The 22,864-nt window shown below is 54.7% G+C and overlaps 2 protein-coding genes across 2 annotated transcripts in view; one reads left to right on the plus strand and one right to left on the minus strand.

Moving 5' to 3' along the window:
• The first annotated feature begins 3,854 nt into the window (after window positions 1-3,854).
• ANKRD63 (ankyrin repeat domain 63) lies at window positions 3,855-5,496 on the plus strand. The gene has a single exon (XM_006920495.2). The coding sequence runs from the start codon at window positions 3,855-3,857 to the stop codon at window positions 5,001-5,003; it is 1,149 nt and encodes a 382-aa protein (XP_006920557.1). The 3' UTR covers window positions 5,004-5,496.
• Window positions 5,497-8,939: 3,443 nt separating this feature from the next.
• The window catches only part of PAK6 (p21 (RAC1) activated kinase 6), a 34,257-nt gene continuing 20,332 nt past the window's right edge, over window positions 8,940-22,864 (minus strand). The window contains exons 3-10 of the mRNA XM_006920496.3: window positions 20,171-20,379; window positions 18,638-19,291; window positions 13,466-13,963; window positions 13,247-13,380; window positions 12,759-12,885; window positions 12,521-12,646; window positions 11,927-12,061; window positions 8,940-10,523 (exon numbers count right to left, since the gene is read on the minus strand). Of these exons, the coding sequence (XP_006920558.1) occupies window positions 10,356-10,523; window positions 11,927-12,061; window positions 12,521-12,646; window positions 12,759-12,885; window positions 13,247-13,380; window positions 13,466-13,963; window positions 18,638-19,291; window positions 20,171-20,374 (2,046 nt within the window). The 5' untranslated portion in view covers window positions 20,375-20,379 and the 3' untranslated portion in view covers window positions 8,940-10,355. The remainder of the gene's footprint in view (window positions 10,524-11,926; window positions 12,062-12,520; window positions 12,647-12,758; window positions 12,886-13,246; window positions 13,381-13,465; window positions 13,964-18,637; window positions 19,292-20,170; window positions 20,380-22,864) is intronic.

Here is a 22,864-nt window from a genome sequence, read left to right on the forward strand (position 1 = left end):
TGGGTTCCATCTGCGTGGCATATCTATGGGGCTGGGGCAAGTTTCCTGTCCACTAGTTATGCCTCAGTTTTACGTTTTGCATAAGAGAAGGGTCCCCTACCCCCTTCCCAATCTCACTGCTGATTCAGATGTCAGAGTCCCCTGCTGACTCACCCACCCCCTGCACCTCCCCTTGGCAACCCCCCTCCCCTAGCTCTCTGGATCTCCCAGCCACGTGCCGCCAGGCCCAACCCAGCTGAGCTGGTGCAACGTGACAGGGTGAGGGGGTTGGTGACACTTGAGGAAAGAAGGGGGACTGTAGGGGGGCAGCAGCAGACAGAGTGACAGACTGCAGACCTGAGGCGCCTCTGGGAGGAAGCCCTTTTGCCAGCCTGGGGCCCACAGTGGGAGAGGCTCAGCGGGTGGGAGGGGAGGAGAGTGGAGTGCCTTTCTGCCCCCTGCCTGCCTAGGCTCTATCTCTTGTCAGCCTCCAGCTCCCTAAGCGACAGCTTCTAATTATGGCTGTTGGTGCCTCTGTGCTCTGCAGCAAAGTCTGAGCTTTTTTTCAGCTTTGCTATTTCTTTTCTGTTCAGAACATACTGAGGCCATAGGGAACTCAGAGCAAAGGCTTCAGGGCCTGAGACCTAGCACCCCCTCCCCACAATCCCACCACCACAGGCCTGGCTGGATTGGCAAGGCCAGCTGGGGCAAATGGAGCCAGCTCCTCCTTTCAAAGAGCATCCAGCACAGGGCTCTCTGACAGACCAGAACAAGGCCCTGAAAGGGACCTGCCCCAGCATCTCTTCTTCTCTGGAACTGTTTCCACCCTCCACAGGGAACAGGGACATAAGTGAGGCAGAGTTATCTCAAGGAGGCTCAGCGGGGAGGAGGCATGGCTCTTTAGGACCGAGGAAGTGTCCAATGAGAGTTCCTGCTGCTTCTCTCCTCCACCTGGGGGGTGTCATTGTCTGGCTGTGGGATGGCCTGTCACACAGGTTTCAGGGGTACCCTCTCCCTTGACCTTGTAAACAGAGAAAGAAGGAAACAAAGCAATTTTTCTCATGCTGGAGAAAAGGGAATTGAGTCATGAAGGGAAGAAAAGTCTTTCTTCAGCTGAGTAAAAAGGGAGAGCATTCCTGAGTCCTTACTGGGCTGTAGATGAGGTAGAGAGTCTATACCCACTCCTGGGCAACATGCAAGAGGGGACCCCAGGTCTAGGGGCCAGATTGGGTTTTCTGCAGGCTGAATAACTGTGCAGTTCTTTCCCTGACACTCTAGTGCGATCCTGAGTGAAGCAGGCAGGGTAGTATTACTGCTTCATTTTGCAGGTGGGAATATGCGGGCCTGGAGTCACACTGCTAGTAAATGCTTTCAAGCTGGGACTTAACTCTGATGTCAAATACTGTACCCTTTCTGTGACACCATGTGAAATTGGCAGAGCCCTGAGCAGAGGGTTAGGGTTGAAAAACGCAAAGAGAAAAAGAGAGGCTTCACAATGTGCATGAGTATACATCACATGATCCCTCAGAACAGAGGGGCATCATCTTGCTCCATAGTTGGGCCCCATGCAGGTGGCCATCCCTGGAGCCTGGGAGCTGGAGAGAGGCAAAAGTTCAGGGTTCAGGGCGATGCGCCCACTTTGCTACTCAGCCATGGTCTTCTTCCTAGAGGAAAATCCTCTCTTTGCCCCATGCCTTTCTCCAGGCAGCTCCTGCTGCAATGCTTCTTGTCACTTTCATTCTTCCCTTAATTTCCTGTCTTTCATAGGAAAGGACCCCTTAAAGCAGCCCTCAACGCTGTCCCTTAAAGGTATTTTTCCTCCATCCATCCTCTTGCCTCCTTAAGCTGTCTGAAGTGTCCTCCTTGTTTCTCAGCAGCCAGATCGCATCCCACACATTGTAGAAGACCACCTCAGAAGCCCTATCCTTGGAACACCCAGAGCCCTCCACTCCCCACAACTCCACCTTTTTCTCTAAGGACTGTCTTGGTTTGTATTTAACAGATGTATTAGGTTCTCAGGTGATAATCCCCACTTTTTATGTCCTGGTCCTGAATTCCCACTTGAGAGGGGAGGTCTTTTCCATCCACAATTGTACTTCTGCTTCTGTATTTCCCACAGCTGGGAAGATAATACCTAGCTCACGAAAAGTCTCAGTAAATACTGTAGTTGATACCTGACTCGGTTCTTACTTTACAAATATCATTCAAACCCTACACACCCTCCCACCTCCCTTCTGTTCTGAGGCGCCCTAATCCCCCTCACCCGAAGCCTGAGCCCCCTCCCCCCGCCCCAGGCCCGAGCAGTCCGGCCAGAGGAAGACTGGATGCGGTGGTTTCCGCACACCCTATCGACTCTAGCTCCCTTCTTCTCCTTCCTCTCCTAAGGGGTCAGCTAGTGGTCAAGGTCAGAGACGTGTGGTCTCGGGTTAGTTTTGTGCTCAAGAGTAAGATGGAGACTGGGGGGAGCCTAGCGTGTGTCCCTCGTTCTTTGCTCTTTCCCGGTGGCTGTCGGTTCTGAAGCAGCGGGGAGACGGCGCCGGGGAGTTGCTAACACGGCGGCAGCACTCCGGGATCCTAAGGCGCCCATTCCAGCCGCCGCCGGCCGCCGCGTGTCTGCTCCTCCTGCTCGTCAGCCACTGGGAGCTGGCAGGCGAGCGTGTTGTCGGGGTTGGAGACGTCTGAGATTGGAGAGCGCACTCTTCCCCACCCCCGCTCCGAGTGAGCCTGTGCGGAGGAACAACTGTGTGTGAGTGCCTGCTTCGCTACACTTCGAGTGGCAGTTCCCAGTCAGACTGCGAGCCCCCACCCCGCGCGCAGCGCAGGTACCCCCCTCCCCCCAATTACTCCCAGCCTGCCTTTCGCCGCTACCCTTAGCTAATTTACGGTCCAGTTTCCACCCTCATGGGATCCCATTTCCTTCCATCCGGACGGCTGGGGATAGCCCTCGGTCTTCCCCGACGGACCCGAGGTCCTGTCAGTTCCTAAAGAGCCTAGGACCCCGACTACGATGGGGGCGGAGGGCGAGGAGAGAAGACTGTGACTTTGGGATTGGCGAGGTCGGGTGCATGTGGTCCGCAGCGAGGAACCCCTGCCCCCGCCCCGCAACTGCCGCAGCAACCCCAGGGGAGCGCAGAGGAGGAGCCGCTCCCCAACATCGAGGCCCACGAAGGAGTAGGGGGTCAGGGGCGGTCTTCCCCGCCCGGTCCGTTTCTACCTTGACGGCTTAACCTGCTTCCAGGGCAGCCATTGCCATGGAGACCCCTGAGGCTATAAAGCCGGGTATCCAGGCGGGCGGCGGCTCCCGCGCCGCTGAGCCCCTCAAGTAAGGAGCAAGCGCCCCGGCGTGGCCCGGCCCCCGCGAGAGGGGAGGAGGCGGAGGAGCGGCGCCAGCAGCTTGAGGAGCGGCGCGCCCCGCCAGGGCTGGAGGCAGGCTCGCAAGGCGGGTGCCACCGTCTCAGCAGGGGAGCGGGGGCTGCCCCGGGTGCGGGTGAGTGGCGAGGCTCCAGGTTACGAGGGACTGAGGGGCGCTGGACACGGGGAAAGCAGCGGGAGAGTCAGGAGGGGGCCAGGCTTCGGCTCCCGTCGTCTCGTGGCGGGCCAGACGCGGAGCGCGGAATAGAGAGCAACCTACACCTCCAGGCAGGCGGAAAGCCCAGGAAAGGAGCAGCGAGACGCCAGGCGTGCGGCCCAGGAGCGGCAGGGCAGCGGGAGCCGCCGGGGTACAAGAGTGGGAAGCTCAGGACCCTCGGCTGCGGCCGCCCAACGCGGAGAAAGCCACGCCAGAGCACCGGAGGGGTCCAGAGCTCGGTGGGGCACTGGAACAGGGGCGCCCCCGTGCGGAGCTGCCGGGCCGCCTAGGCGCGGCAGCCGGGGTCATGCTCAAGCCCAAGGACCTGTGCCCCCGAGCGGGTACGCGCACATTCCTGGAGGCCATGCAGGCTGGCAAAGTGCATCTGGCCCGCTTCGTGCTTGATGCGCTGGACCGCAGTATCATCGACTGCCGCGCGGAGCAGGGCCGCACGCCGCTCATGGTGGCGGTGGGGCTGCCGGACCCCGCACTGCGCGCGCGCTTCGTGCGACTACTGCTGGAGCAGGGTGCAGCCGTGAACCTTCGCGACGAGCGCGGCCGCACGGCACTCAGCCTGGCGTGCGAGCGCGGCCACCTGGACGCGGTGCAGCTGCTGGTGCAGTTCAGCGGTGACCCCGAGGCAGCCGACTCCTCCGGCAACAGTCCAGTGATGTGGGCGGCGGCGTGCGGTCATGGGGCGGTGCTCGAGTTCCTGGTGCGTTCTTTCCGCCGCCTCGGCTTGCGCCTCGACCGCACCAACCGCGCGGGCCTTACGGCTCTGCAGCTGGCCGCCGCCCGCGGCCACGGAACCTGCGTGCAGGCCCTCACTGGGCCCTGGGGCCGCGCAGCAGCCGCCGCTGCGGCCCGGGGCTCCAACTCCGACAGCCCACCTGGTCGTCCAGCTCCTGCGCCCAGCCCGGAGCGCCGACGACCCAGCCCCCGCCGCCTACCGCGGCCTCTCCTAGCACGTTTTGCGCGAGCTGCCGGAGGCCATGGTCATGGCAGCGAGGCTGGCTCAGGGGGCAAGAGCTTGGGCCGGCACCGGGCACAGGGCAGCGAGCGGCCGGAGCTGGGCCGGAGCATGAGTCTGGCTCTGGGTGCAGTGACCGAAGAGGAAGCGGCTCGACTGCGGGCGGGAGCCCTGATGGCCCGACCACACTCACCCCAGTCTTCGGGGACCGGGCGGTGGCGTTCTCATGAGGTGCTGGAAGGATCGCCCCCAACCTTAGTGCAAGCCTCCATCGGCCTTAGCCCCCACCCCGAGGGCGGCCTGAGCTCTGGCCGCTTGGGTTTGCGCCGACGCTCCACAGCCCCAGACATCCCCAGCTTGGTCGGAGAGGCGCCAGGGCCCGAGAGCAGCCTGGAGTTAGAGGCCAACGCTCTGCCTCACTCGGTGCCTGGGCCCCAGCCGTGGCAAGCAGACACGGAGGCCGTGGTGCTGCACGCTCAGCGGTAAATAGTGTCCAGAATGAGCCCTGTTCCCTGCACCTTCCTGTCTCTGCTCCACTGGGATTTCTCTCTTTCTTCCGGGTCCCTCACTTTCCTGGCACTTTCCCTCTCCGCTGTGATCCCAGAACCTGTCCCCACTGCTGAGGCGAGTTGTCCTGTCTCTGAAAGAGACCCCTATTATTTATTTTTTGTGCTTGCTGGAATTTTTGGTGTTTCCTACCTAAGTCTCTCACCTTCCCCACAGCCTGCTTTTTTTATCCTGGAAGGGGAGGATTAGAAGACCTGGTTCCATGGACTACATACAGCCTTCTAGCCAAGAACATGGTCTCCCTTTCCTCTGCCTAAGGCTCAGTCCCCAGTCGGGGCTGGCTCCTGTCAGGTCTCTTTTGGGGGAGGGGGTTCCAACACCCAGGCAGCCAGGCAGGCAGAAGAGTGACCTGCAGAACAAGAACCTATCCCCACTTCCCTCCCAGTGATGCTGACAATAATGCCACACATGACCTAAGTCTCCCTTTCCCTTAAGTGTTGGAGAAAGGGAGCACGGAGATGGGCCTCAGATCCTTTCTGGACAGAAGGGCTGATTAGGAAGGAATCGAGGTTAAGTTTTTCTGGGCATAAACTCCTGCCTCAAGACAATGATTGCATATTTTGGATGTGGCAGAGACCCCTGTGTTGAATGTCAGTTGTCCATTGACCAGATTCTGGTAATTCCAGCTCCTTTGACCTCTGCCCCAGGCCCATCATGATTCAACTTCATTGACAATGTGTGGTCATTGTCCCACCCCAGCCCCTACTCAGCCCACTCCAGGGCTCAGTTGTATTTGAGTTCCACCTTTAAGGTCTCACCCCTCCTGGCCCACCCTTTCTTCCTCTCACTCTCAGAGGCATGAAATGGAAAGGACTTAGCACTTCCCCCACCCCAACTGCCTCCCAGCTCCTCCATCCCGCACGTGGGTGCTCCTGCAGGGTGGAACCGTTGCGAAGGCTTTGCTTAATTGTATTTCTTCCAATCCTCAAAGAACTCGTGTTTTGAGTCTTTGTATATGAAGCAGAAAGCAGCAGGTCTGATCTGAGGCTTAAGAACCTGACAATGTCTCTTTAAATAGAAGCTCCGCGAGGGGGATAATTGACTGAAGTGTTTGCCACGTTAAACGGCGGCGCGCGGGAGTCGGAAGCCCACACGAGCACCAGGTCCGGGTTTAAATTACATCAAACTCCGGGGAGAGCTGGGAGGGGGCTGTTAAATGGCTCCTGCATCTTGCTGGGTCGTTAATGGAGGGCAGGGCGGATGATGGATGCTAGAGGTCGAGACCAAGGACCCCCGCCTCTGCCCCAACGCGTGGGATGCAGGCCCGGCCCTGCTTCATTACTGGGCAGATTAGTGAGTCAGAGGCAACCGCAGAGAAGTGGTTAAAGGCCCTTTCCCGGCCGGGTCTTTCGTTCCCACCCTCCCCGCCCCCTTCTTTGTGCGGGCCTAGGGAGGGGGAACTAGCGGGTCTGGCAAATCGCGTGCCCTAGGACCCTGCGGAAGCGCTGGCACGTGTATATGTGCCCAGTTCGTGGGGTGGCCGTGCGTGGGGGCTCTTTCTGTAAACCCCGAAGGCTGAACGTGCATCCCTTACCCACTTGCATTGGGGTCTTTCCAAGACGTCAATCTATCCCTCTTGGCAGAACAGAAGGTTTCTCACTAGTAACAATAAGAGAACTGCCCAGAGAGAGAATGACCTGTGCTGAGAAATTGGGCCTAGTGGTGAGGGGTGGGTGATCAGGAGTGCGCCTGGTGTAGGTAGGTGTCAGACACCTCCCCAAATCCTTCCACCCTTCCAGGCCCGCGAGGCCGTTAGGGCCCTCACACTGGACGTGATCTCTGGTGCCCCCTGGTGGCAGTACTGCGATTTCCTCGCTGAGCCCTGGCTCGGAGTTCGGACTTTCGTTTTTTGAGATCTCTGCTGTGTATTTATTTCTCCGTGTGCACTTACCCATGGAATCCTCTAACTCTTGTAGTGTATTAAATCCTGATACTTGAAGTCATTTCACAGCAGTGAAGTGAGGGACAATGAACAAAAAATTCACATTTGGAGTAGCGGGAACCCAGACCTTTCACTAAGGACCTCAAGATCTTCCAAGACTCTGTGTCCTGAGAGATCCTGCTGTCTTCTGAAAAACTGGAGCTCCCAACCCTTCCCTTATGATTTCTGAACCTTGGGACCTACTAATTATGCACCGTTTTCTTCTGATGAGCTTTGCTTTCGTTTCTGGGGTGTTTTGCCCTTCCCCCACTCCTTTCTCCTCAAACATCTGCCTCCCCTTAGTTCCACTTTCTGGGTGATGGGTAAAGAATACAGAAGCGCCTGAAAAGCCAGAGGGAGAGGATCTGGGGTGGGATGGGGGATAATTGGATATCCCAAGTGCAAACTCCTTTTTTCTGATCCTTGCTTGCTCACTTATTCCCTTTCCAACTGTGTTTAATTTTCGTGAAGTTTTTAATGGTGTAAGAATATCAGGATTTTGGCTTCTTCAGGTCTGGGTTGCTCATTGTGTTGAAGGTGTTATCTTTCAAGTGTCGCTGACATGGGACTTTCTGGTTGAATGTCACCTTGTTCCCTCTTTACTGGATAAGCAACCATGAGGGCTCCTCTCTATGGAGTTGTCAAGGGCTTGGTGGTTGAAAGCGACGTTTCTAAAAAACCACAGCAGATCTTTCCTGTTTGAACTGAATTGTGTGTTCGACTGATTTGCTGTTCTTGCAGATTTCTTACCAGGCCCAGCTCTGTGCAGAACTTATATGTTTCACCATATTTCAGTCTCCTGAACTTCCTCTCATTGTCAGCCTCAGGGTGTCGGGGCTGGCATCCTCTCTAGCTCTCTCCACTTTACAAGAGACTTTTCTAAACATTTTGCTTTTCCAACTCTTGTTGCTTTCATCGTGGTGAAGAGTCATCCATGCCACTGGAGCTTGGTACTCTAAGATCAAACTCGAAACTGGTCTGTGTGAGGCTGACTGACATATGCATACGCTTTTGGAATGACACTGTGTGGTGGAAGGACTATTAGAATGCAAAAGAATAGTTAATAAATTCAGTATTGTTCAGTTACAAGAACTGGCCTCTCTTTGCCTTATCAACCACTCCTGACTCCGGGATCTCTTTGGAGAGGTGGAAAGGTGCACTTGCTTCCTGCAAAGGTTCCACTTTCCTTCAGCTTCCATCTCTGCCCATCCAGAAGGTAAGACTCAGGTGCTGTTTCTGACTGAGCTAGTGGGACTGGGGCCCTCGGACAAGGGCAGCTGTCTAGGTGTGAATGCTTTGGGGAGCAGAAGGTCTGCTATGACTCCTTGCTTCTCATTAAAAGGTTTCAGTGAGCCCTGGGTTAGGCGGTAGAATGAGCTCTCAGGAAGGAAGTAATGGGATCAGTGTCACAGCTAAAAGTTTAAAGATAATTTCATCCACCTCCCCACCCCCAGGACTAGAACCCAGGTTTCTTGATTTCCAGCCACTGCACTGCTCTTGCACAACTCCTGTCTCCCTCAGTTCCAGGACCCTTCCTATGGACAGCTCGAGGAGAGCAGTTTCTGACTTTCTAGGGAGTGAGAAGTGAACAGAAGAAGGCAGAAGCTGCTGCAGAAAGTGGCCATCAGCCCAGGTGGCTGCCCCCAGAGCCCATTTGGCGCCAGCAAGCAAAACGCATGGCCCTGGCTTTCCTGGCTGGGTTCTTCTCCCCTGGAAAGGAACCCTGTCTATTTCTCAGCTCTTTCAGTCCCAAGGGCCTTTCGCTTCCTGTTTCCCTCCTTCTCTGCTCTCATTTTCGGCCCACACACCACCAGGGAGTTGGTGGACTAGAGTGGCCACTGAGAGCTCATGCTGAGGAGGAGGAGGGGCTGCACCAGACACCCTGCCTTCACTCCTAGAAACAATAGGAAGTCCAGAGGTTTTGAACACTCAGTTTAATTTAAAACAGGCACAAGTGCAAACAATTCACAAAAGTTTCTAGGGAAGGTGCTTTTGTTTTTAAAACTCTGACCCTTAAAAAAAAAGTCCTTGCAGTTTTTTGTTCCGTTTTGTTTTGCCCTAAAGCAGGCCACTAGGGAGTAGAGGAATCTAAAAATATGATCTACATGGGGTCCAGACACCTAGAGTTCTTCCCTGGGCTTCCTTGTGTCATAACAGCCCTGAAGGCAGGGAAGGAAGGAGGACAAGGAAACAGGTGTCTGAGGAAGCTGCTAGGGGCAGAAGGTTTGCACAAATGGGGTGCCCATTCTTTTGACATGATGGAACCCCTGGAGCTGGTTTACCTCCCCCAGACCAGGATTTTGAAAAGAAAGGGTCCCTGATGACCTGGTTATTGAGATGAAGCTCACAAGTAAAACAAAGTTTGTTTCCTCCCCCTTATGGTCTCGGACTCTCAGACCACACAATACAGGAGAAACTTGGGACCTGCCCAGTCCGCAGGATGCATCAGACTCAATACAGACCTCTTCGCTGGTCAGGTAGCATCATGAGACTTAAAAGGTGGGAATCCAGGCCAAGAAAGCAGGTCTCTTCAGAGCAGAACTTAGTGGGAGAGAGGATGGGGAAGCCTTACTGAAGGGGCCAGGCTGTCGGGGTGACCTTCCTCCATTTACACACACACACGCGCGCACACACACACACACACACACACTCACACGAGCATGTGCCTCCTATAAAGTGACACCACCTTTGCCACCAACCCAATTATTTTTCTTTCACTCAAAAAATGCCCCTCCTCCTCCCGTGGCCTTCCATGGCTTATGAGCAGGCTGTGCATGAGAGTGTTGCGTGTCATCAGTGCAGGTGGGTCAGGAAGCAGGTGCAAGTGGGACCGTGCCTTCAGGAAGTCAGACACAAAAGAAGAAGATGGATTCAGGCAATAAAAACCTTCTCTATGGCCCTCTTGAGACCCCAGGGTTTGGTGGAGCTGAGAACAGGAAGTATCCTGGTGAAGACAGGCATTCTGCACTCTTGGGTGGCCTGAGATGCTAGTGTACAACTGCCTTTAAAAAACCACAGCAGCCTTTTCTGCTGTGTTGGCCACAGTGGCCGGAAGTGCTGGTCTCGGTGTTTCTTGGAAATATCCCTGTGCAAATAACAAAGGGTCATTCTGAAGAAGGGGTCTCCATCATCCCAAAGGCAACTGGGGACTCTCTTGGAGGGGAGAGATTCTGAGGGGCAGGTCCGGCCTGGCCCAGTGGGCTGAGGGGCAGGAGGGCAGAGGTGGGGCTTCACATTCAATCTTTGGAGAGAATACTGAGAAAATGAGGCAGGCAGTCCCTGCCAACAAGCTGGTTGCCCAGTGTCCCCTGCCTGTGGGCACAGGTGACAGGCTCGCTCTAGGGATAGGCTCAGCAGGTGGAGGTCTGCTTGCGGTAGAGCTGGATCAGGGGCACCAGGCACTCGGGTAGCCCTGTCTGCAGCAGGAAGGGATGGTCCAGGAGCTCTTGGGCCGTGGCTCTCTCCTGGGGGTCTCGCACCAACATCCGTTCCAGGAAGTCTCGCAGCACTGGGGAGACCTGTGGAGACAGGGCAGTGAGATGAAGCCACAGTTTGTAGTCACTTTGGGGTGATACATCTGCCTGGTCCCACCATCATTTGAAAGTCTTAAATTCTCTCTTTTCTTACTTCCTGGTTCCTCCCTCATTCGTCCCTTGGATTATCAGGTAGGTAGGTAAAGAAGGTCAGCATCAGTCCAGGGAAAGTGGCCAGTTCATCTCTAAGGGGTGTTCCTGAGCATTGGGGAGCTGAGCTTCTAATACAGCCCATTCTACACCCCGCTTCTCTGAGCTCTCAGCGTTTAGGCTCTGCAGCTCTGTGTGAAGGGGCATGAGATTTGTATCAGTGATCCAGTCTTGGGTCTATACCTGATCTTGGCAAAGTTGCAATTTTCTCTAGACCTCAGTTTTCTCATCTGTGAAATGGGCGAATGATAAGATGTGCTTGCCCTGTCTGCCTCATGGGGCTTTAGTGGAGACAAAAAAGAGGTCAGGGGTGAAGAAGTGTTTTTTAAAATACAAAAGAACAAGGTAGGACCTGAAAATAAGAAGATTTTATTGCTGTAAGCTTCAGAGTCTAAGTCAAGGGCTTATCTTGGTTCATTTTGAACCAATATCTTAGGATGAGGCTGACTCTTTGGCTGTTACAGAAGGCTACATCCTCTGGAGAATTAGTCAATTGAAAATCTCCCCTATATGAAAATCTTGGGGTCCACAGTGTCTCCAAGGACTAATTGTCTCTGAAGATGTTTTCTGTCTGTCTTCCCATCCCCATGTGTTGGGGCCACAAAACTATTTTGCCACTTAGGGACTGGGCTTCAACCCTCTGGGACATTTCTCACTCTTGCCAGCAGATGGCAGTGCTGTTTTGCAACCCTCTGCTGACCTGGGGGTATCCACAGGTAAGGCCTGCTGGTTTGGGTTTGGCAGAAAAGGTTACACACACACACACACACACACACACACACACACACACACACACACACACACACGTTTTAAGGGGGGAAACCAGCTCAAATGTGGTCAGGATATGCATTGATGGAGGACAAGCCAAACACAGTGATAGACGGAGAACACCGTGCCATGGTGTAGCTGACAGATGGGGTGGAGAAGTTCCTGCTCAGTTAGCTTCTCTAGATTCCACCCCAGAACATCAGATTCTTGGCAGTCTTGCTTTCACTTCTCTTGTGCTCTCGTCAATCACTTGCAGGTGGAAACTTGTCGGAGCGACACTGGGAGTTGTACGTAGACGTGGCTCCACACCCAGGTACAGGTTTTGTGTGGAGAAAGAGGAGCCTTTTCGAGGAGCCCAGACCCTCTGGCTTCTGTGAAAGGGAGCAACTGGGTCTGGGAGCCCAGGCTCTGGTCCTCTGAGCCTCAGGAAAAATGGGGTCCGTGTTGTCACACCTTGTACACCGACTGACCTTGTGAGAATTTTTCAGCTTGGGTGGGGGGCTGTCCCGGAGCCTCTTCATGGCTTGCACTGGGGAGTCGCTGAAGTAGGGTGGCTCCCCGTCCACCATCTCAATCACCATGATGCCTAGAGACCAGATATCCACCTGCAGGAGGAGAATGCCCCTGACTCCACTGGCCTCTTGGTAGCAGCGTGCTGCAGGGGGAGGGGAGCAGTTGGTCTCAGTTGTCCTTGGTAAGTTGGCTTTCCTGGTCACCTACCCTGTGCTGTTACTTCCTACCTGAGTGACCATTGACTAGAGACACTGCTGTCAGCCACTCTCTGAGAAAGGCCATCACACGTGGGGAAGCCTAGCCATATCCCACCCTGCTCTTGAGCTGGGGGGGGTGCATTTTAGGGACCAATTTGTGGCATAAAGTCATAGGCAAGAGTAGACCCATCTAAGAAGCGACAGTGAGCAGTGGGGTAGGATATAGACTAAGTGAACACCTGAGAACTGGGGCTATTTTTGGTGGGAGGGGGCCTCTGGAGAGGGTCAAAAGTGGAAGAGTCATGTGTTCCCAAGCCTCGCCTAGGAGGACTCGGGGATGGAGAGAACGGTTACCTCGGTTGCATACAGAGACCTAGAGATCACTTCAGGAGCCATCCAGTAGGGAGTTCCCACCAGGGACTTCCTCTTAGGGACGTCTTTGCTGATCTGAGCACAGAATCCAAAATCCGAGAGTTTCACCTGGGGTTGGGGTGAGAGGGACAAAGTGGAGTGAATGGTGAACTAGGAGGAGGAGCCATGCTGGGAGCAGGGGAGTGGGGGCATGGGTGTGTCAGGGTGGGAAAGGCTCTACCCTGCCATCGAGGGTCAGCAGGATGGAGTCACTCTTGATGTCCCGGTGGATGACACCCTGGGCATGCAGGTAAGCCAGGGCCTGCAACACAGCCTCACACACAGTGGCGATCTGCTCCTCGTTCAGCCTGGACAGGAAGGTGGGGTCACCGGAGGAAGAGAATATTAGCTGTGGCTGAGCTGCAGGGCAGATGGGCTGGGAAAGTAGGTATCCTGCTACCTGGCCCCACGGCTTCTGGGCAATGTGTAGGGGAGTACAGTCAGGACAGAGCCCTGGTGGGAAAGGGCCTAAGCCTAGGCTGACAACCACCTGCCTCCCACTCCCTTGAGACCCCTGGGTCTCTTAATCCAAACAGACAGGGGGTACTCAAGACAATCTGATAGCCGCCCCCGCCCCCCAAGTCTGCTGGGCCCGAGGCTGCCTGATACCCTTGCCAGGGCAATGGCAGGTGCAGCCAGCACTCGGGGCCCAGCGCTCCAGCTGCCTACCTGACTTGGGAGATGATGTCCGTGAGGGCCCCACCCTGCAGGAACTCCATAAGCACCCACAGCTCCTCGCCCACCAGGTAGCTCTTGTACATCTCCACCACGTTGAGGTGCTGGTAGTCCCGCATTATCACCACCTGGAGGCAGGCGGAGATGCCTGAGTGCTGGGCAGTCCCTGCTGCCCATCCCAAATGCCCACCCATGTCTGCCCTCTCCTCCCACCTCATTAAAGAGCAGCTCCCTGCGCTGCTGCTTCCTGAGGTCCATCATCTTGACAGCCACTTGGCGGCCAGAATGCTTCTCCCGTGCCAGGCAGACAATGCCTGTGGAGCCCTCGCCAATCTTCACGTAGCTGTCCAGCAGCAGCCGGGGGTCACCCTGGTCCACCACCATCCTGAGTGCAGCCTTGAACTGCTCATGCGTCACGACGCCTGTGTCCTCACCAGCTAGGGCACCCTTGGCCACTGCAGGGTCCTGGGGCAGGTACAGGTTGCTGGTACTGATCTGGGCGTGCCGGGTGCGGGGAGAGCCCGCCGGGGAAGACCGGCCTGGAGGAGGGCCAGTGGCTGGGGCTGTGCGGAGGGACTTCTGGGGGCTGCTGGTATCCAAGGTGGTCAGAGGGCTGAAGGTGCCCATGGGCTGGGCTGAGGGCAAGGACTGTGCCTTGGCCACCAGACTTGGAGGGGAGTCTTTCTGTGGTGGTTGGAATGAGGAGTTGGGCTGCACAGAGAAAAAAACAGAAGGGGGTTTGGCAGTGGGAGTGTTTGGAGCAGCCTGCCCAGAGGCAGCGGGTGGCTGCCATGACCTCTGGACACGGGCAGGTCAGGGCATCAGACCAAACTGGGGAGGTGCCATGAGCAAAGATTTTGAAATGGAACTGAAGCCAAATCATTGTCCTGCTTAGGAAATCAGCCCCCACTGTTCCCAGGAGAGCAGACCAAATGAAAGCTCTCTACATCCACTCTGCCTGCTCCTGGGAAGACAGAGAAAGCAGAGTCCCTGGGGTGTCCTTGTGTTGGGTATTTCTTCGTGGGTAATTGACAGCCAGACCCCAGAGAGACCACCGGGACGCAGCCCTCCCTTTGCTGCGGGGCTGCTTGGGGAATCTGGGTCAGGGGCACTTGCCCCCATGGCTCCCCCACCCAAGGGCCCATGCAGACGGAAGGGGGACCACAGAGGCATGTTTCCATCCTGGGGTTCTGAGGTTCCCCTTGCGCTGAGGCTCTGGTGCCAGAGAGATCTGAGATCAGAAGGGCGGGTCCAGTCAAACCAAGTGTTGGGGCCGTGGATCCTGGGGAGGTTTTCTAAGGGTTCCCCAGAGGAAAACCTCTGCTTGCTCCCAAACATGAAACTCCTGACTGACGACCCCCACAAGGAAGGGAAGGCAGGGCCTGTCCTTAAGGGGAGGGAGGGAAGGTGGAGCTGGGTGGCAGACTGGGCCCCCAGGGAGCCCTGCAGGTCCCACCCTGGAAGCCTTCGAGGCTCCTTGCCTTTCTGAGCCCAAGCCCTATGGCCAGCCCTGCCAGGAAATGATCCCATCCTTGGGGTTCTCCCCAAGCAGCTGGCAATGTGCAACATGACTCCGCCCAGGATTATGTGTTTTTAAAAGAGGCACCTGGAAAGGGTCCTACATAACCTAACAGGGGACACTTCAGGGGCTGCTGGGAGGCCTTCTCAGAACTTCTCAAAACCCACCACAAAGTGGTTGTCTAGGGGCCCACTGGCTCCTGGTCCTGATTCCCAGAGCTGAATGGACTTCCAGCAAATCTCCTTAAACAGTCAGCTTGGGCTGGGCTGACGGCTTGGGGACCCCAAGTCTGGGCCTCAGGCCCACCAGGGTCAGCCAGAGTCTTTTCAATCTCTTCAGTAGCCCCTGCCCAGGCTTTAGGGCTCCCACCCCCATCGCAGTCCCTGGCCTTGCCTAGGGTCACACATGTGCACAGGCGCCCCTGCCAGCAGAGTTGAGAGCACAGCACTGACGTGGCCTGGGACACAGGGCATGGGAGGCTGGGGCCAGGCTTGGTCTTCACCTCAGCAGGCGTGGGTCCCAGGTGTCCCTTCACTGGCCCTGCTGCCTACCTCCACAAGGAGGAAGCTTTAACTTGATGTAACCACAGAAAAGGACCAGATGAAACTTGCTAAACCACACCAAGAAAGGAAAAGGGGAAACAAAAGGTGGAATTAATGAATTGTTATGGGCTCTGAATTAATTCTGGAGTTACTTGTGTGACTGAGACCTCTTCTTGGGCAGGAAGCCACTAGAAGAGTCATACGCTGAGTTATAATGATGCCTCATTTCCCTTCCTGGGCCATGGCTGGCAGAGCCAGGCTCTCCAGCTATGGGCTTGGGGCACTTATACCCTAAGTTCCTCAAAGGCAGAGGCCATGTCATAATATTAAAAATGATAATAATAAAGCCATTTATTGAGGGCTTACCACTTTGACAAGGGCCTTGAATGCATTATCTCATAACCCTGTGGGTTATTTTATTTATCCCATGGGAACTATTGTTATCACATCTGTGGATGAGAAAACAGGCTCAGAGAGGTCAAATAACTTACCCAAAGTCAGTAAGTTGTAAAGGGCAAGGCCAAACTTCAGCCCTGGTCAGCTTGAACCCTGACCCCTATGCTATAGTCCTAGTGGTGTCACGTAGCCTTGGCATATAATAAAGTACGTGGTACACAGTAGGGACTTAACCAGTGTTTGTTGATTTTTGAGATCTGCTGACTTGGCCCTTCTGCTTCTAAGTGGAACCATTTCTAAATTCCCCAAACATGTAACCCTCTTACCTCACTGGCCTCCCTGCCCCGACTTGAGATCTTCTTTTGCCTTCTAGCCAATGTGAGTGACCACAGGCCAAGCTTCCGGGACTGAGTACAAGAGCCCTAGGGCCACAGACCCTCCTGTATCCACGCCTGGCACACTAGGCCATTGGCAACCTGACCTCCCAGGGCATCAGTGCACGACTGCTGCTTGGGAGCTGCTGTGAGTGTCCATGGTTAGCCCCTGGGATGCACTGAGGTGCAGAGGGCTGGCTGCTGGTTTGATCTGGGAGTTCCTGGGAGGGAGGAGGAACAAGCTGGATGCTTCCCATCTGTGTTGTAATTTGCCTAAAGCTGTGGTTCGCAACTGGGGGTGACTCTGCCTTCCAAAGGACATTTGGTAATATCTGGAGGGATTCAGATATTCCAGTGGCGTGCTACTAGCATCTAGTGGATAGAGGCCAGAGATGCTACTAAATATCCTACAATGCACAGCACAGCCCCTACGACAAAGGATCCAAATGTCAACAGTGCAGGGTTGAGAAGCCCTGGTCCAGAGCAGCTCAGCCTTGCCTTTAGAGGCCCGGCTTAGAGTATTTATCAAGAAACATATGCCCAAAGTGCTGAGAAGGAAAGCACTCCCCTGGATTTGGAACTGTGGCGTCTCTAAGCCCAAGGCGACCACCATCTGCCCCTACCTGCCCCCACAGGAGCAGGGCCTTGCCCTGCACACACAGCAGCAGAGGCCCTTGGTAGATAACCGGTAAAATGTGCAGCATGGACAGGCCAACCGAGGCTGGGTGGATGGCCTGTGCCCTGCTGTGGAGTGCTGGCAGGAGCCTAGAAACCTTCACGTCCGTGCCCAGCCCAGCACTGACGCGTTCTTTCTCCCAATCCCTGAAGTACCTCCACAGAACTCCCAAGAGGCAGAGAGTGATCAGTTATCAGCACTGACGCGTTCTTTCTCCCAATCCCTGGTGCAGAGGGCTGGCTGCTGGTTTGGGGAATTTAGAAATGTTTCCACTTAGAAGCAGTACATCCCAGGGGCTAAGTACCCCCACAGAACTCCCAAGAGGCAGAGAGTGATCAGTTCTTGTTCTCACTTCCCTGACAGTGAGCTCTGCGCTGCTCCCACCTTGGTTTTCCTGGAGGATGTCTCCTCAGGGGCACAGCCTTCCAGAAACACCTCAGCTCACAGACACGTTCCTCACATGGATAGATACATCAAGCCACATCTCATCTGTTTCCCAGATCCCCATCCCATGGGGGATCTAAGCCCACTGTCCTTGTCCTAGTGTGGGGCTGGAGTGCCAAAACCCAGCTCCTTCCCTGAGTGCCTCAGGCTGGCAGTAACTGGGAAAGATTAAGGGTCTAGGCTGCTCCTCAAACTCCCCACCCAGGTTCAGACTGGACCAGACTTGAGCCACCACTGACAGGAGGATACAGGCTTGTCCTCTTCCAAGGAGGGGAGGTTCCATCACTAGAGCCACTGTCAGCAGTTATTTCTTAGGTCTGACTTATAGGCCTCGTGCTCCCACCTAAGCTCATTTCTGCCTGTACCTCAGGAAGGAGCTAGAGAAAAGTGGCTGCCAAGATAGCAAAGCCTTCTTGAGTAAGAGACGAGAGCTGAGAGGCCCTCTCATGCCTTCCTTCTCTGACTCATTTAAGACCCCTGGGGGCTCTGTCACCCTCTCTGGGTCAGTCTTCTCATCTACCAAATGGGAAAGGATGTTATTATCACTACGGACAGGGTGTCATAGGGCATGTAAGAAGCAAAATCATTCTCTGACTGCCAAGAAACGTCACCATTAGGGCTCTTTTCACTGTTTCCTTTTTTGTAAGAAAAATATATGCATTTGAGACTGTCCCACAGGCCGAGAGTCAGCTCTCCTGCTGCTTCCGGACCCAGGCAAATGCAATGCTCTAGCTTTCCATATGACACACAAACTCGAGACTAAATCATTACAGAAATGTTAAACAAAACAATCATCACTAAAAAAAAAAGGGAAGGCAGGCAGCCGGGCAGAAAAGAATCCTCATTAGAAGAGGGAACATTGCTGAATGCCTCAGGGAGAAGCAGCCCAGGAAGCCTCTGCACGACCTCAGGAGAGCACCAGGGCAAGCGAGGGGTGGAGGCAGAAAGGTCTGGGAAGAGGAAAGCAGGGAAAGCCCCTGTCCTGCTCAGGGCTGGAGCACCTATCTCTGTTGGGGTCTGGGCGAGGGTTGCTGGGCACCAGGGACAGAGGAAGGTCTGGGCTTGTGTTTAAAGATGCTCCTTTTTCAGAGGGGTGTCTGCCGACCGGTGTGGTTCACCCAGACACATCCCAGAGGGCAGGTGAGTTTAGAATAAGCCTCTCAGAGGCCCCCCAGAAAATGACCTGGCTTGCAACCTCTGACACATGCTAAACCTTTGGAGCACAAGGGCTCAGTTGGTTCAGAGTAGAATCCTCAGCCGAGGCTGAGCTGGTTTCTTGATTATTTTGTTCTCTCATGCTGTTCCCACCCTGACCCTTTAAGTGGGGAAGCCCAGGCAGGGCCTGTGTCCCTGACAAGCACTCCTCAGCGGACACCTGCCAGGCCAGCTTCCTGCCCTTCTGAGAGTGCCCCAGGGGGTATCCCCTTGACCTACCTTGCTCTGTGGTGGAGGGCCCTGCTTGCTGCTGCTGGGAGGGGCCGTGGCAGGGGTAGACAGGAACATGCTTCGGAACAGCCTGCGCTTAAGGCTGCTCTCCTGGGTCTTAGGGCTGGGGCTGCCTTCCCCGCTTGGCTTGCCTGCAGCTGAGCCCACCAGGCAGGACTGTGGCCGGGCCTCCTCAGATCCATGCCTGGCTGCCTTGGTCCCACGCCTCCCAGTGGCTGCGGGGGGCGAGGTGCTGGGTGGGGAACTCTGCAGGCAGGTGCCCAGCTTCAGGTAGCGCTGTGTGGCACCCTGGAACTCTGCAGGGCCCAGGGACTGTGCCTTGGTGGCCAGCCCATTGGGCAGGATCCGTGGGCTATGAGGCTCCGGCCATGGCATCTGCCTGTGGCCTCCTGGTGCGCCCCCGTTGCAGCTGAGGTAGAGGCCTTGGGGGTCAGTGTGCTCAGACTGGGGGCTCTGCAGGTACATGTCCGGGTCTGCGGCCCAGTGCTCTTCCCCCAGCAGCCCCAGCGACTGTGCCCGTCGCCGGCTGGTGGGGCTTCGGCCACGCAAGGTGTTGGAGCTGATGACGGACAACTTCTGGATGTCATTGAGCAGCCCCGAGATGTAGCCATCTATGGGCACAGAGCTGCCCCTCACCACTGTCTGCAGGGGAGGGGAGAAGAGCATGAATGAGTGGCCTGTTCATGGAGGGGTGGCGTGGGACCAGGTCAGAGGGCCTTCCCAGGGGTGCCTTAGGGAGGAACACATAAGGACCTTGCTTGTAGTGTTATCTATCCATTCCTTAATTTTTCAGTCATTTACCAGGGCCCATGGCAGGTCAGGCCTGTGCTGGTGTGGGAATACAGGGAAAAGGCCCATTTTCATGAGGCTTGAAGCCCAGCCAGGCACACAGGTGAGTAACCACGGGGTAATAATCCAGCATGCCAAATGGTGTGGGCAGCTGAATTTGGAGAAATGAGGAGGTGCGGGAGGGGGCCTCCAGACCCCACCTGGGGCCCGCTGCCATTCTTCAGCTCTGTCTGTGGCCTTCTGGGAGATGCATAGAGCTCTCTGAGGAGGCAGAGACCAGTCCAGGGCTCTCCTCCACACGCACTGCTTTTGTGGCCTCCAGTCCCTCACAGGGCCCTGACCTCCTCCCCTACCAGGCCGTTGGACCCACCCTTCTCAACTCATACAACTAAACCCTGCAGGCATACAGGGGCTGCAGGTCCAAAAGTTGCATGGGCACACTTAATACCAAAAGATTATTTGTTGCTATCTGCAATTCAAATGTTATTGGGCATCCTGTATTTTTATTTGCTAAATCTGGCAACCCTACAGCGCTGCAGAGAGGGACTCCCCAGGCTCCTCCTCCCTGGGTCACCCAGGGAGAAATGAGAGGCTGATTAGCAGGGAGTGAAAACAGCAGCTAATTGATAGCTGGTGATTAGGTGGTTCCTCCAGGCGCCTTTGTGGTCTGGCCAGGCACCAAGAAGTGCAAGAGGCTGAACTTGGCCATGCCATTCCCGCTGCCCACCTTACCTTCATGGGCTGGAGCTGCACCCGTGTGATGCGTGAAGGGTCCACCACAGGCTTGGGCCGCCGAAGTGTGTCCAGGATGTTCTGCCATTGTGGGGGGAGGCCCACGAACTTGCCTTCTTTAGGGTCAAAGGAGGTGTGCACACGGTGCTGGAAGTTCTGTGGGGCTGAGATCTCGGGGCGTTTCTTCTTTTTCTTACGGAACATGGTGCCTGCATGGGGAGAGTCAGGCTGAGCTCCAGCTGGGGGCTTTGCAGGAGCCTGGCCCAGGCAGCACAGGTGGCTGTGGTGGGTGCAGGGGCACCAGGCTCTGGGCTCCCTCCCCTCAGCACAGCTCTCCTGTCCTGAGCCCAGGATTTCCCTTCACCTCTCATGCCTACTTCCTCAAGGAAATGCCTAGCTCCCAGCAGAGAAATCCCAGAAACAACAAAAGCACCATATATAAGCCAACACGGACTATAAACAAGGAACAGAGTTATGTGTCTTCTTGTCTGTACCAAGTCCCCTGCTGAGCAGGCAGACTCTGGGGGATGTGTACTTATAAGATCCAAAGCCCATTACAAATATTATTCCACTCTCAAAGAATTAAAAATGGAGGAAAGAGGGAGGAGAGACAGCAAACGCATTTTATGAAGGAAGTATGACCTTGATTCTCTAACCAGATAATAGTACAAGAAAAGGGAAATTTGAACCAGTCTCACTTTTGAACATAAATGTGAAAATCCTAAATAAAACTAGCACGTTGAATCTAATAGTACGTTAAAGTTTTTACTTGTTTTTTGTTTGTTTGTTTGTTTTATCACAATCAACTCGGGTTTGTCCCAGGATGGGTCAACAACAGAAAATCTGTTAATATGATAGAAAACATTCATAAAAAGCCAACCCACCGAGTCACAGACATGTTACCCAGTCTGGGACCATTTATCATAGAACCAGGAACCCCCAGAGGGCCCTCATGGTCACCAGGTGCTCAGCCCTAATTCTGGAAAGCCCCGAGGGACAGCTATCTCAGGGCTACAGCTCTTCAGGGAAGAGAGAGCTCCCATCCCCTTGGGCTGCTTTGTCTCAAGTCTCAGAACCCTGTACAAAACATCACTTGCAGTCAAACCTCCCTCCCCCTCCTTGCTGATGTGTGGTTTGCCTAAGGCCCAGGTGAGCTCCCTCAACATCTCAGAGTGACTGTGGTGTGTGGATTTGAGAGAGGGAGACTGGAAACCCAGGAGGTAAAGTAATTCTTCTCAAGTGTTGCTCTAGCCTCACCTTTAGGGAGTACCTGGCTGGAACCACGTGGGATGGAAGTCAGGGTGGCTGGTGCCCACTTGAATGCTTTTGCGTCTGAAGTGGCTCAAAGCAGCTCAATAGGTTGTTGTTGTTGTTTTTAATTTTTCTTTATTATGGTGAACTACACACAATGGGTTCTTATGTCACCTGGAATGGTCACTTCTAGGTTTCAAGAAACAAACATGTTTGTTTCTTGAATGCTTGCATAATTCATCTATGCATAGATCTGCAATATCTTTGGATACTGGGGTGTTCTTTTGACTCCTGCTCTGGAAATGGCATTTTCCTGGTCACTTTAGCAGGTTCTGGAGTAGGTCACATCTGGGAGGCAGCTGGTATCCACCCAGAAAGGCCATGGGCTCAAAGAGCCACAGCTTCCCCACTAGAATGAACCAAGCATGAATCAGTTTGAATCCATTTCATATATTTTGGATTGTCAACTGCTTTTTGGGACATGAAGGTTTAGGAGTCCACCAAACAGCCCCTATAGGCAAAGCCCCTGTGCAGGACCACCAAGGACCAAGCACTTTAGAATGACATATGCCTGTTGAGTTGCAGGTGAGTTGTAGGGAGTCTCCTACTTATTTGGGGAGACTTTGAACAAGTTACCTAAACAGTTTGAGCCTCGGTATTCTTTATCTACATAAAATGGGGTTGATAAAAGGTATTTCACAGGGTTTGAAGAGTATTAAGTGAAATTTCCAGTAAATGGGGGCTGTTTCTCTTGCTGTGTTACCTCTCTGTATCCCTGTTTCTAAGCTCAGGGCCCTACCGTTGTGCGAATATGAGCAGATACTTGTCTAGGAGTGATGCTGAACTCTGACCTCTCAGATTCACTTGTCAAGGGACCAGGCCTGACTTCTGGGACCTCAGGCCCTCGAAACCTCTCCACTATGTAGACTCTGGATGGTTTGATAAAACTTGACCTCCTCCCTTTCAGCCTTTGGCAATAGAGGAGTCTTCATCCCACAGTCTTTCCTCACAGTCTCTGAGACAGAGCCTCTATCTCACGCTTAGCTTAGCTGACGGTTTCATCCTGCTCCCCTCCTCTGTGAACTCCTCTGGAGGTGAAGGGACACACTCTAGAATTAAAGAAGAGCTGGCTAATACTTCTCTCTCCCGTCCCCAGAAGATCCCTCTCTCTAACTCCCCTGCCCCTCCCAAGGGCCCAGCTCTTGTGGCAAAAATGCATGGGGACAGCGTCTTTAGCACATTGTCTGAATGACTCTAGGACCCTCCTTCTGTAGGACCCCAACAATGATTCCAGAACAAGTTCTTCCCAGAGGCAGCAGAGAAGGCCTGAGGAGAAAGGACAGGTGGCATGGAGTCCTAGGGTCTGGGTTGTGGTGGTAAGGGTGGGAGCTGGCCGAAGCCATGAATGAGCTCAGGCTTTGGGGGTGGTACAAGCAGAGATTT

Source organism: Pteropus alecto, unplaced genomic scaffold (genome assembly GCF_000325575.1).
Source record: "Pteropus alecto unplaced genomic scaffold, ASM32557v1 scaffold86, whole genome shotgun sequence".
NCBI lineage: Eukaryota > Metazoa > Chordata > Mammalia > Chiroptera > Pteropodidae > Pteropus > Pteropus alecto.

What these genes read in the sequence shown, in the direction of transcription:
- ANKRD63 (XM_006920495.2), top strand. Translation starts at nt 3,855, where the DNA reads ATGCTCAAGCCCAAGGACCTGTGCCCCCGAGCGGGTACGCGCACATTC.